Genomic DNA, 13,153 nt, shown 5'->3' on the forward strand with positions numbered 1-13,153 from the left:
GCTGTCACCCAAATACAGTAGTATGATCCTCTCATGTGTTTTTTTTAAAAAAGATTTTTAAATGGTTGTATTTATATATCACTTTACATGATACATCGCTTTCACCCATTCACACACTGATGACAGGAGCTGCCATGCAAGGTGCTAACCACAACCCACCAGGAGCAATTAGGGGTTAGGTGTCTTGCTCAGGGACACTTCAACATGAGCACGACGGGCCGGGGGAATCATACCGCAACTCTCCAGTTGCGAGATGGCCACTCTACCCACTGAGCTATGCCGCCCGTTTTTATTTACCATTTGTATACATAAACAGACAGTTTAGGCACATAGGGAAGTCAAGTTAAAGAACACACAACTGTCAAAAATAGAATTCAAAAAAGACACTCAACAAGAGTGATATAAAGGATAAATACAACAAAAGAAGAGAACCAGATGCTGCAGCCGAGGTACAAAAATGCTTCGGTTGTCAATAGATAGTTGTCTCTCTCTCTCGCTCTCTCTCTCTCTCTCTCTCTCTCTCTATATATATATATATATATATATGTGTGTGTGTGTGTGTGTGTGTGTACACACACACACACACACACACACACACACACACACACACACACACGTTTGTTTTTCTATACCGGTGGGGACTTACCATTGACTCCCATTCATATCTAACTCCTAACCCTTACCCTAACCCTAACCTTAACCATCACCAAATCAATGCCTAACCCTAAACAAACGTTTTTGCACTTTTACATTTTTTATTAACAACAATATGGCCAAGAAAACGATGTTGCCACCCGTGGGGACCTCATTTTAGGTCCCCACCGTAAGACAAGTCCCCACCTTTATAGCAAATAGTCAGGTCAAAGTCCCCACCGGTATAGCAGAAACAAGTACACACACACACACACACACACACACACACACACACACACACACACACACACACACACACACACACACACACACACACACACACACACACACACACACACACACACACACAGCGCCCTCCATAATTATTGGCACCCCTGGTTAAGATGTGTTGAAAGCCTAAAAATAAATTAAATTTTATTGCAGAAGCATACTCTCACACTGAAAATTGTAGAAAAATGTATTACAGGAGAAGATTAGGTGCTGTTTTGAAAAAGGGGGTTGAACAAAGTATTATCTTCAGGGGTGCTATTAATTGTGGCACACATGATTTGATGTAAAATAATTATTTCTTCATGTGTGATTTTTTTCCCCACTGAATAAATGCACTTTAATTAAAGGTTGGATTTTCCTCTTTTTTCATTTTGATCTTATATTATTTTTAAAAAATGAATTTATTAGAAGCTAAAGAACACATCTTAACCAGGGGTGCCAATAATTATGGAGGGTGCTCTATATGTAGACATGCAAGTTTGGACACACCTCATTCAGTGGTTTTTATTTTAATATTTTATACATAACAGATTAATACTGAAGACATATAAAAGAATACATATGGAATTATGTTGCAAACAAAAAGTGTTGATTTTCAGTATTAATCTACAATGTAGAAAACAATACAAATAGATAAAAAGCATTGAATGAGAATGTGTACTTTTTTCCTCACAGAGGATACAGCACAAAGATTATGCTTTTGGATCAAAGAATTTTGCTTGAAGGACTGAGGAATCGTAATGAGTTTTATTGTCTATTTTTATTTTTTTGTGACAACAGCAGTAAAATCTGGTGGCAAGCCTTTATTTTCACTGAGGGAAAATCTGATCACCAAACAAGGAATGATTGAAAAAAAGAGTGTGCCATTAGGCTAATTCGTTACAAAAATACTCCTCTTTACATGCTATTTACAGATGTGTGTGTGTTTTTTTTAAATCGTTCTGTTTCTTCGACAAACTTATAAATACTGTGGGAAAGCTTCTGGACTGAAGGCGGATCTGTGTAATCCCGTGTTCTGCAACTTCTCCGCTGAAAACAAGAGAAGGAAAGAGGACCGGAGTGAGGAAGGAAAGGAGACAAAGACGCTGTCAGACTGGTGTTGGGTCGCGGCCTGCTGTATTCCTTCGACTCCGTTCACCTCCATTCACAGTAAATAAAAGCATGGAGGATCTGACTCTCGGGATCTAACGCCGAGCAGCGGGGGGTAAAGACACTGCCGCATGCGCTCTTGCTTTCATGAAAACACACAGGAAGGAAGCGGGACGGCGGTGAAACGCGTTGACAATTGGATTTAAGTCATTTTCCGCAGAAACGAGGACTGTAGTTGGGGGAATCGGATCGGGACAGCGCGCCGTGCTGAGCATGAAGCGGACGGCGGTGGTGGCCAGGCACAATGGCCTCGTCTCTCCTTTGGGGAACAACAACTCCGGGGCTTCGAGCATCGTCTCGCCGCTCCAGCCGAGGGCCACTGGAATCTCCGCTCCTGCCGACATCGGTGCCGGCGGCGGGGTGGACGGCCTTCTGGATTTCTCCAAAGGCCCCAGCGTCAAAACGGAGCTGGTGTGCAAATGGATTGACCGAACTTCTACGAGACAGCGGTTTGGGCGGACAGCGACATCCGTCTGCGACCAAACTTTCAGCTCCATGCCCGAGCTGGTGGACCACGTCACCACCGAGCACGTCGCTGCGGGGCTGGAGACCCTCAGCCATGTCTGCATGTGGGACGAGTGTCTGCGCGGCGGGAAGGCGTTCAAAGCCAAATACAAACTCATCAACCACATCCGCGTGCACACCGGGGAGAAGCCGTTTTCATGCGCATTTCCCAACTGCGGCAAGATGTTCGCACGCTCCGAGAACCTGAAGATCCACACTCGCACCCACACCGGTAGGCTTTTCACCACCGTGTCACTGCACGCAGCGATCACTGTTTGTAAACCGCGATCAAAATCCGTGTCGTCCGTCACAGCAGCACTTGCTCCCCCCCCACCAGACACTGAGAATAGAGGTTCGTAGAGATTGTCCTCAGTGTGCCTAGGAATCCCCTCCATGTTTACGCAGGCTCAGTTCAGTATGGCTCCCCAGCAGACTTCACTGCCTCCTTGTCTCCTAAAGGAGCCATGGGTGGCAGCAGCAGCAGCTCAGGAGTCATGCAAGGTGACAGGAATCATAACATGAGGGGGGCAAAGATGAAGCACAAGAGATATTACTGTTTTGAGACGTGCACATGGCTCTGTTTACCATTTTTATGACCCATCAGCATGTGTAGGAACTGGATGAGTTGTTATTGATTATAAGCAAATACCACTTCATAGATCAGTTACCGGTACACATAATCAGTCAGAGCAGGTCTTGCTTTACCAATTTGGCTGACAATACTTAAATATTTTTTTGTTTAGAATAATTAATAACAAAATTGCAATTTAAAACAATGTAATTAGCATGTTTGAGGTTTGGCTGTTTTCAGTTGTATTTAATTGGAGCATTCAAGGGATGCACAGTGATCAGTGGTTAGCACTGTCGTTTTGCAGCAAGAAGATCCCCGGTTTGTGTCCCGGCATTCACTGGATCTTTCTGTGTAGTTTGCATGTTTTCTCCAGATACTCCAGCTTCCTCCCATGACAGATTTTCGTACCACTGCACAAAGATAAATGAAGAGCAAAATAGGACAAACCTTTTCATTTTGTCTTTGCTTTTATCAAGTATTACAAGACCTTAGACTGTATATACCTTAGATCAGGAATGCCCAACTCCTTTTAGTTCAGACGAATTTGATCTCAAGTGGGTCAGACCAGTAAAATCACAGCATAATAACCTCTACATAACCACAACTTCAAATTTTTCCCCATGTTTTAGTGCAAAAAAAGTGCATTCAAAAAATGTTCACATTTAATGAACTATGCTTTTACAAAAGATTATGAACAACCTGGACTGCACAGCGGCTCAGTGGTTAGCACTGTTGTCTTGCAGCTAGAAGATCCCCAGTTCACGTCCCAGCATTCACTGGATCTTTCTACATGGAGTTTGCATGTTTTCTCCAGATACTCCAGCTTCCTCCCATGACAGATTTTGATATCACTGCACTGTACAAAGATAAATGAAGAGCAAAATAGGACAAACCTTTTTATTTTCTCTTTATTTTTGTCAAGTATTACAAGACCTTAGAATTTAAATAAATTAGATCTGGGATGTCAAATTCATTTTAGTTCTGAGTCTACATACAGCTAAATTTGATCTCAAGTGGGTCAGACCAGTAAAATCACAGCATAATAATCTATGAATAACAACAACTTCTAATTTTTCCCTTTTGTTTTGGTGCAAAAATGTGCATTCTGAAGATGTTCACATTTAATGAACTGTCTTTCTACGAAACATTATGACCAACCTGGGCTGCACAGTGTCTCAGTGGTTAGCACTGTTGTCTTGGAGCTAGAAGATCCCCAGTTTGTGTGAGTTTGTCTACCGGCCTTCCCGTGATCTTTCTACATGGAGTTTGCATGTTCTCCCTGTGCATGTGTGGGTTCTCTCCGGGTACTCCAGCTTTCTCCTCCAGTCCAAAAACATGCTGAGGTTAATTGGTAACCCTAAATTGCCCATAGGTGTGATTGTTTGTCTCTGTGACAGACTGGTGACCTGTCCAGGGTGTCTCCTGCCTTCACTCTAAATCAGCTTTGATGGACTCCAGCTCCCCCACGACCCTAATGAGAATTAAGCAGTGTATTGATAATGGATGGATGGACGGATGGAACGTTCAGAGGCTATTCATGCCGGCTGTTCGGTGCATACTAGACACCAGACACAGGGTTTAAACTAGTTTCAAAAGTTTAGAAATGATTTTATGTTGGTTTCTCATGTGGTGTTTCAAATCTGTTACACAGAGAATACTGAAGAGAAGCACAACTTTACAAAATTAAATTGCAAATCAAATCGCAATGTTTGTCAGAAAAAACACATTTCTATATTTTCCCTAAATCATTCAGATATATTTTGGGTGGTAATTTGCATTCTTATCACACGGTATGAGGAAATGAGTGCAAGAATACAGAACTATAAGTTAAAGAGGTGAGGTATACATGCAAAGTATACACAATATGAATAAGGAAAACAGAAGAGCACAAGGATACTAAGAACACACATTTTGGAATATTAACATGAATGAATTGCACTGCATGAATAGCTCATTTATTATTGCAGAGCGGTGTTTGTGGTTGTATATGTTTTGGGGTACCAAATGTGAAATTACTGAAGTACTTTTTCTTGATGAGAACCCCAGTAAAGTAAACCCAAAAGTTCTTTGTCCCATTAAAGAACAAGCTAAATTTACCAACATTATGCTTCAGGGCCCTATTATGGACCCAGGTCTACATTTTCCACATCTTACTTCCCACATTTGGAGCACATTTCTTTTTGTTTTGTTTTGATGACATTTCTGTTTCTATGATGGGGATGATCTGATCGGAAACTGTCGCATTAGAACTGGCAATTTCCCTGCTAAGATTCAGTGTGTTTTACTTCATATATATTGTGATATTCAGGGTTTTTCTACTATTTATTTGGAACCATTTATTTTTCCTGGCTGATCCACACACAGCGCAGTTTTTTTTTTTTACTCATGGCCTTCAGTTCAGCTTACAATCTTAATATTTACATCTCCTCTGTAGTTTAAAGACAAACCCTGTTTTGTAGCTTCAGAATAACGTCTCAAAATTATACAACAGTGGGATGTGATATTGAATATTTACTGATTTCTAATATGCCAATATTTTTAAGCTTTGACAGGTGTTATCCGCCTGTCGATGATGATGTGCGTTCCTAACTAAATGAATCCATGAAATCCCATCTCACTGTTGTTTTGTTTAAACTGAATTGTCGCTAGTTGAGACCACTGGTGTTTCTAATTCTTCAATACACACTTATGCTATTCTACATCACGTACAGCTGAGCCCAAAAGTCTGACCAGTAAAGTGTTTTGAGTTTGCTCCAAAGTGATTCATTTAAAAAGATAATATCAGCTGGACAATTTGATTGAGAAGCTGAATCTGAGAATAATATCCATGAATTTTAGAATATCTTAGTGTTTATTATGCCTTATTTTAAATGAGAACGGCACTGAAGCAGCATGAAATAACTAACCAATGTCATTAAAGCCTGATGTGACAGTTTTCCAAAGAGGATCTGGCGATCTCAGGAATGCTTGATTCGATCAGTCTTGAACTGCCCTCATTAAATTAATAATTGAGTTGCAGTCAGATGACTCTGAAGAAACCGTTTCTGTTAACTTTACTTCATGACAGAATTTTTTCCTCTTCACAAAACTGAAAACTGGGGAATGACGTATCCTTGGTGAGGGTGGTGTCAGATTTGCGCAGGTGTTTACATTCAGAGTAGAAAAAACACTCCCAGACTAGAATATTTCCACCACTTTTTACTGGGGTTGGTACACTGTGGTGTCATTCTCTCTCCTGTTCATTTGTTTTATCCTACCATAAATCTCCAACTTTTATTTATCAGTAGGTACACCTTTTGTCTAATGAAATGCTGGTATGTCTTAGCCAGCCCTAAACAGTTGCTACACATCTTCTCAGATCGCTACTAGACGGTCTTCTTTTGAACATACTCCTCCTGATTGGATTTAGTAAATTCTATATCTGGGATGGGCTGCACAGTGACATAGTGGTTAGCACTTTTGCCTTGCAGCAAGAAGATCCCCGGTTCAAATCCCGGGGTGGGCCTGGGATCTTTCTGCATGGAGTTTGCATGTTCTCCCTGTGCATGCGTGGGTTTTCTCCGGGTACTCCGGTTTCCTCCCACAGTCCAAAAATATGCTGAGGTTAATTGATGACTCTAAATTGCCCGTAGGTGTGAATGTGAGTGTGATTGTTCGTCTGTATATGTAGCCCTGTGACAGACTGGTGACCTGTCCAGGGTGTCCCCTGCCTTCACCCGAGTCAGCTGGGATAGGCTCCAGCACCCCCCGCAACCCTAGTGAGGATAAAGTGGTGTATAGAGAATTGATGGATATATCTGGGATGAAATTTATATCTTAGGGAACAGCAGAGCTTGACTGATGTATCGATTGGCTGATTTTACCAGCTGTTATTGGCCTACAATTGTAAAATTGTAGAATCACAGACAGGACAGCATCTTTGTGAATGTTGTCCAAATGCATACATCATAGCTGAGCAGATGGTAGTGTGGAGTCAAGCAGTGTCTTCATGGTAAGTTGCCAACAAGTCATTTTTGTCTCCTTAAAGCTGATATCAGCACCTGCCCCAAAAATCCAGTGTTAGTTTAAGTGAGCCCAGCTCCAGTGAGCAGAGATGATCTCGTAATGCTGCGGTCACTTTTGGATGCAGCTGACCAGTTTCTGTCTGTTTTAGAGTGCCAGTCGCTGCCCTCTTACTGCTTTTACTTCTGATACTACGTTTCCTACCATCAAAAATACCACTTAGTAAGCAACGATCTGCTGGAAACTTCCAGTGGCTTGGTGCTTCGCCTCGCTGCTAGAACATACCTGGTTCATGTCCCGGTTTTCCCGGGTTCTCCCCATGCATGTGTGGGTTTTGTCTGGGTACTCCGGCTTTGTCCTCCAGTCCAAAAACATGCTGAGGCTACTTTGTAACTCTAAATTGTAAGTGTGAGTGTGATTGTCTCTAAATGTAGCCTTGTGATAGTCTGGTGACCTGTCCAGGGTGTCCCCTGCCTTCGCCCTAAGTCACCAGTCCCCCGTGACCCTATTGAGGATTAAGCAGTGTATAAATAATGGATGAATTATGAACAACCTGAAATTTCTTAGAAGAAATAAGTGTAATTCCAACAGTATTGTGCCTCAGTTTATCATTTACACATTACAACTTACAGACCACACTGTATCGACAAAGACACCAAACATTTACTCGCAGGTATTTGGAACTGAACAACATTGTATTTACTTTATAATCAAAATAACTAGTCAAGATCTAGAAATTACTTTAAATTTACAGTTTTACAATTTGCAGTTGATGTCTTCTCTGTAATTTTTACACTTTGCACAGTCATCCCGTGGGCCAGATTGGACCCTCTAGCGGGCTGATTTTAGCCAACAGGCCGTATGTTTGACACCCCTACCCCTGCCTTAGATCTTACTTTTAAAAAGAAAATGTACCAATAACTCAAACAAAATGACAGACACTAAAATAAAAACAAATATGTATTGTAGGTTACTACATCATTCCACTATTTCTCTCTTCCTGCAAGGTTCACCATTGCATTTATATTTAAGCATAACTCAGTCATTTATGCATGAGAAGGTCATCAGTGTCATTTTTTCCTAACTGTTCAGTTTGCCTCTTGAGTGCTTTTTTTATACGATACCATTCACTGTGCCGTATTGTTAATCCAGACCCCAACATTATTAAGGGTTTCCTCCGGTTTAAAGCAGTTATTAGCATCTTTCCTCATCACATATACTGTAAGTACAGCTGATATTTGTTGGTTGCAGATTGCTAAATTTGGTGCAGTGCTCCTTTTCGACTGTGATAATGATGAGTGTGGTGTTTGTGTTACAGGTGAGAAGCCATTCCAGTGTGAATTTTGCGAGCGGCGCTTTGCTAACAGCAGTGACCGGAAGAAGCACTCACAGGTCCACACGGCCTCAAAGCCCTACGACTGCAAAGCACTGGGCTGCACTAAGTCTTACACACACCCCAGCTCCCTGCGCAAACACATGAAGGTTCACGTAAAGTCCTCGCCTACCTCTGAACCTCAGGACCTGTATGACTCCATCTCTCATCAACTCCAGTCACCTCATCAAGCTGTCCTCGAGCCCCTTGACCTTAAAATGAATCGCCTTTCTCCGACACTCGCCAACAAAGCCACCCATTTTCCTCTTTTGTCCAGTCATGAATTGGATATCAGCTCAGCCAGTGAAGCGGACCATAAGCTTCTGCTGCGGAGTTCATCTCCATTGGCGATGCCTCTTGATCTCTCTCTGTCAGGCCTAAAGAATCAGCTGACCCAGAAGCAGCAGAGTGGCAGAACCCCGAGGAGGAGTCAGCGCTCAGTCAACCCTGCCTTACCTCAGTTGTCTAACATTAAGGAGTGGTATGTCTGTACCAGGACTACAGCACCACATTTTCCTCTACTTCACCCGGACCATATCAAATCAGAACCTAGTGATGAGGAGGAGTATGTGACGTAAGATGAAGGGACTGGTGAACTGGGACATAAAGAACAAATCTCATGCTGTCCGACCCAGGTCAGGCAGTACAAGCAGTTGAATAGTTCAACATCTGTGGCCCTTGGTGAAGGCTGCGATCAGAGAGGATTTTTTTCTGCATCTCACATAAAAAAAAAACTCCGAGATTGTCACTATGTGTGGACCAAAAGCAGTGGAATGCAATTATGACAGAAAGGACAAAAGGAATTTTGTCATTATGGTTATGAAACATAATGTTTTACAGAAAACTGAAAGTTATCAGCATTAACTAGCTAACCTGAACAAACAAAGGAGTAAACTTTGTACAACCGGACCAGAGGATTTTTTGGTTACTCCACTGCTTGCCGTTAAAGAATATGTACAGGGTGTGTGTACCTGACATGACAGATTATTGTCTAATTTAAGGGCTCCACCTTGGTAAAGCACTATCAAGGGCTAAATCAGCACTGACGAAAAGAAGTTAATGTTGAAGCTTCAAACAGCAAAGGGGAGCGTAACTTTTAAGGTCTCAGTTTGCTTTAAACAAACTAATTTGCACAATGTTTGAAAGTTGCAAAAAGCAGCTGATTCTGCTGTCAAAAATTGAGGTCTGCATTAGGGCTGGACCCGAATATTCGGATATTCGGTCATGACGGTGGTATCTGGATATTAACTGTCTGACATTATGGAGTGGACCGGACCGAATATTCGAATATCCATCATTAATAGGGGCCAAATATCCGAAGCCCAGAAACTGCTATTCAGGCCAGCCCAGTCTACATACTGTTACATGATCAGACTAGCACTTGCTTGAAAGCAAACTGAGGCCTTTTGTAACAAACCATCGATACTCATTGGAACTTGCTCAAAAGTGTTTACAGCAAAAAGTGATCACAGTCTAATCCAACGCAGCAGCAAGCAGTTAAACTCCAGTTAAGAGAGAATGGGTCTGATCCTTCCTTGTGCTGATCAAGAGTCTCCTTAACTTCTTCAGGGGGTCTATCAGTGGGTTCATTGCATACATCTGTTCTTACTCCAGTCACAATTGAGTCATCACCTTAAGCTTTCAAAATATCAGCACACATCTCATATACATGTTGTTTTAACAAGGCGAAGTGGCATCTTGGATTTGAATATCGAGTCAAAATGAGCATCCTCCATCCATGAATGAATGGAACAAGCTGAATTGTTGAAGATTGTGGCATGGCTTGAAAATTGTTTTTTAAAAAAAGCAAGTCAAACCAATGCTCAGCCATCCACTGGTAGTTAATTTCAAATTGGATTCAAACCTCTGATACAAGGAAGTCTAATATTTTTTCCTGTTAAGTAGGCTGGCAACTCTACATTGCCAGCGTGTGTGTGTGTGTGACTGGTTGTCTGTTACTGTGTGTGTCAGCTCTATGAATAACCTGTGACCTGTCAAAGTTGTATTCCACCTCTCACCCAATTTCAGCAGTGATAGCCTCCAATTCTCTGTGACCCTCAAAGATTACCCAGGCATTGCTGATGGATGGATGTTTGTTCTCTATTCTAAATAAATTTGGCTAAATAGGGGATTTCTCTAGAACCTTTTTAGTCGCCATGTTACCAAGCTATTTACTTTGTCATTACGTTGTTATTTCTGATAGGAATGATGGACATAACTGCAAAATAACACTCAAAACTTGTGTTTACTTTTAATTAGTAGAAGGTGTTTTATAATTGTGTCTCAATTAAATGCAGGGTCGCTGATGGGCAAAATGCTTGAGGGAGCAATTACTGAGGAAATCTAAAGCACAGCGATAAAGTGGACTTTCATCAGTGCAGAACAAGATTGCGTGCAATGACAGAATTGTAGCATTGAAGTTTTAGATCTCCGAAACCAATTATTCACATGGTTGGAACTGTGGTTAGCCCTGCCGTTTCACATCCTCAAGCTAGGGCCTTTCTGTATGCAGTTTGTATGCTCTGTCTATGTCTGCATGGGTTTCTACCACAGTCCAAACACATGCCAGGGTGATAAACTTAAAACTATACCTATGTCAGTGTAGGTGTGATGGCTGTTTGCCCATACATGTTTACCCTGTACTAAACTGAGAACTTATTTGGGTGTGCTATGCCTCCTACACACGTCAATCCACAAAATTTTTAGAAAGTTCACGCCAGACCGTCCCATATTTGTCTGATTTATTTTTTCTGTTCAAACACACACTACTGTTCAAATGTTTGGGGTCACACAGGCAATTTCTTATTATCCATGATAACTCACAGTTTGTTCATATGCTAACATAACTGCAAAACGGTTTTCTAATCATCAATTAGCCTTTCACCACCATTGGCTAACACAATGTAGCATTAAAACACAGGAGTGATGGTTGCTGGAAATGCTCCTCTGTACTCCTATGTAAAATAAGCCAATTCTAGCTAGAATAGTCATTTAGCACATTAACAATGTCTAGACTGTATTTCTGATTCATTTAATGTTATCTACATTTAAAAAAACTGATTTCTTTCAAAGATAAGGACATTTCTAAGTGACCCCCAAAATTTCGACCGGTAGTGTTTGCCAATAAGTAAAACATGTAAAATCTGAGCTCATAGATAACATTAGGTTTTGATTTTAAAATTACTAAAGAAGGTGGGGTCATTTTGATTTTTGCATTGCAAAAAACTCTGAAGCAATGTGTGAAGTGCCATAACTTGAGAAACAACCCTGCTCGGATATAACAATACAAAGGAGTTATATGATTTAAATTTGGTCACAAATGTCATTGTTTCTATTTATTCTATTACTATATTTCACCAACCATAAAATATTTATTTTTCACAATAACAATTCAGTAACTCTTCCAGTTGAGAACACTTTTGGAGTGCTTTCACCTGCTCATACCTGCTCAGTGATTGTCCTAATGCTCGCCATAAATGCAACAAGAAAAAAAATTAAATACGTTTTTTGTCATAAGGAATGCCTGTGACTCGCACCATACTCTGACATTTTTAAAGCTCATATTGGTGCCAATAACAGTGGAAAAAATAAGCCTCTTCGAGTGAAAAATTAAGGTTTTGTTACCAACAAATATCGGCGTAAATAGAAATCCCTGACATTGTTTGACCAAATTAATACCATCATATAGCTGGTTTCTGTTGGTCTGTCAAAGCAGGGTTGTACCATTGAAGACTAATGTACGTATCAAAGAGCATGCAGAATTTCAGCACCGTAACTACATTATTTCTCAAGTTATGACACTTCAAGCATTCCTCTGCAGACTGGCACAAAGAAAACAATACAAAAATGGACATGACCCCCACCCCATTTTAAGAATTTTTTCGCTGAAAAGCTAATGTTACCCATGAGCCCAGATTTAACACATCGCCAACTCAATCATTATTCACCACTTTAAAACAATCTGTCAAATTGAAGAGGGTCAGGCTTGGGGCGTTTAAGTGAATTGAGGCATAATGACCCACATGCAACCACAAACTGAAAAATAATATACATTCCATTTCAAGTGTCATGATGTTACACAATCAAGCCAATCCACAGAGTGCTTTTTAACAGCTGTCTCATGATATCCAGCGCTCACATTCTCCACTGATGAAAAGACTTTGTTCTTTTATGAGGGATGTTCGTTACATTTTGGTGAAATTGAGTGTTTTATGCAGTATCTCAAGTTATTCCAATATTCTAGTACAAACAGCCATACATTTGATGAACCATTCATTATGTCTTTCTAAAATGTTTATGAATTAAAGGCAGTTGTTTAAATGTCAGATGAGGTGAGGTAATGCGAACTCCTATGAAATCTACCTGTATTCCTTAATGACCTGCCTTACAAAACAGAAATCCTCTGATTAATCAACATTAAATGAACATTTTTATGTGTGTAAGAAACATACAAGAAAGGAAATTAAAACAAATTATTAGACTTACTTAGTTTCAGGTTGTTGCTGTTGAATAATATTGTTATCAGCCATCTTTGTCATTTTGACTTCAGTAATGCTTCTTCATTTTTTCCTGGAAGTTCATTCAGTCCCGTCATTTTTACTATGATAATTAACAAAGTTTCTTAGGCTTGA

General features: G+C 40.7%; 1 protein-coding gene across 1 annotated transcript; it reads left to right on the top strand.

The window, feature by feature from the left end:
• The first annotated feature begins 1,994 nt into the window (after nucleotides 1-1,994).
• LOC110965985 (zinc finger protein ZIC 4-like) lies at nucleotides 1,995-13,006 on the top strand. Its single transcript, XM_022215193.2, has 2 exons — nucleotides 1,995-2,809; nucleotides 8,469-13,006. Exons 1-2 carry the CDS (start codon nucleotides 2,287-2,289, stop codon nucleotides 9,098-9,100), a joined length of 1,155 nt encoding a protein of 384 aa, XP_022070885.1. The 5' UTR covers nucleotides 1,995-2,286; the 3' UTR covers nucleotides 9,101-13,006.
• Nucleotides 13,007-13,153: the final 147 nt, after the last annotated feature.

Source organism: Acanthochromis polyacanthus, chromosome 15 (genome assembly GCF_021347895.1).
Source record: "Acanthochromis polyacanthus isolate Apoly-LR-REF ecotype Palm Island chromosome 15, KAUST_Apoly_ChrSc, whole genome shotgun sequence".
Taxonomy (NCBI): Eukaryota; Metazoa; Chordata; class Actinopteri; family Pomacentridae; genus Acanthochromis; species Acanthochromis polyacanthus.

Coding starts and splice junctions, on each gene's coding strand:
- LOC110965985 (XM_022215193.2), top strand. CDS start 2,287: ATGAAGCGGACGGCGGTGGTGGCCAGGCACAATGGCCTCGTCTCTCCT. Junction 2,810..8,468: donor CCACACTCGCACCCACACCG/GTAGGCTTTTCA, acceptor TTTGTGTTACAG/GTGAGAAGCCATTCCAGTGT.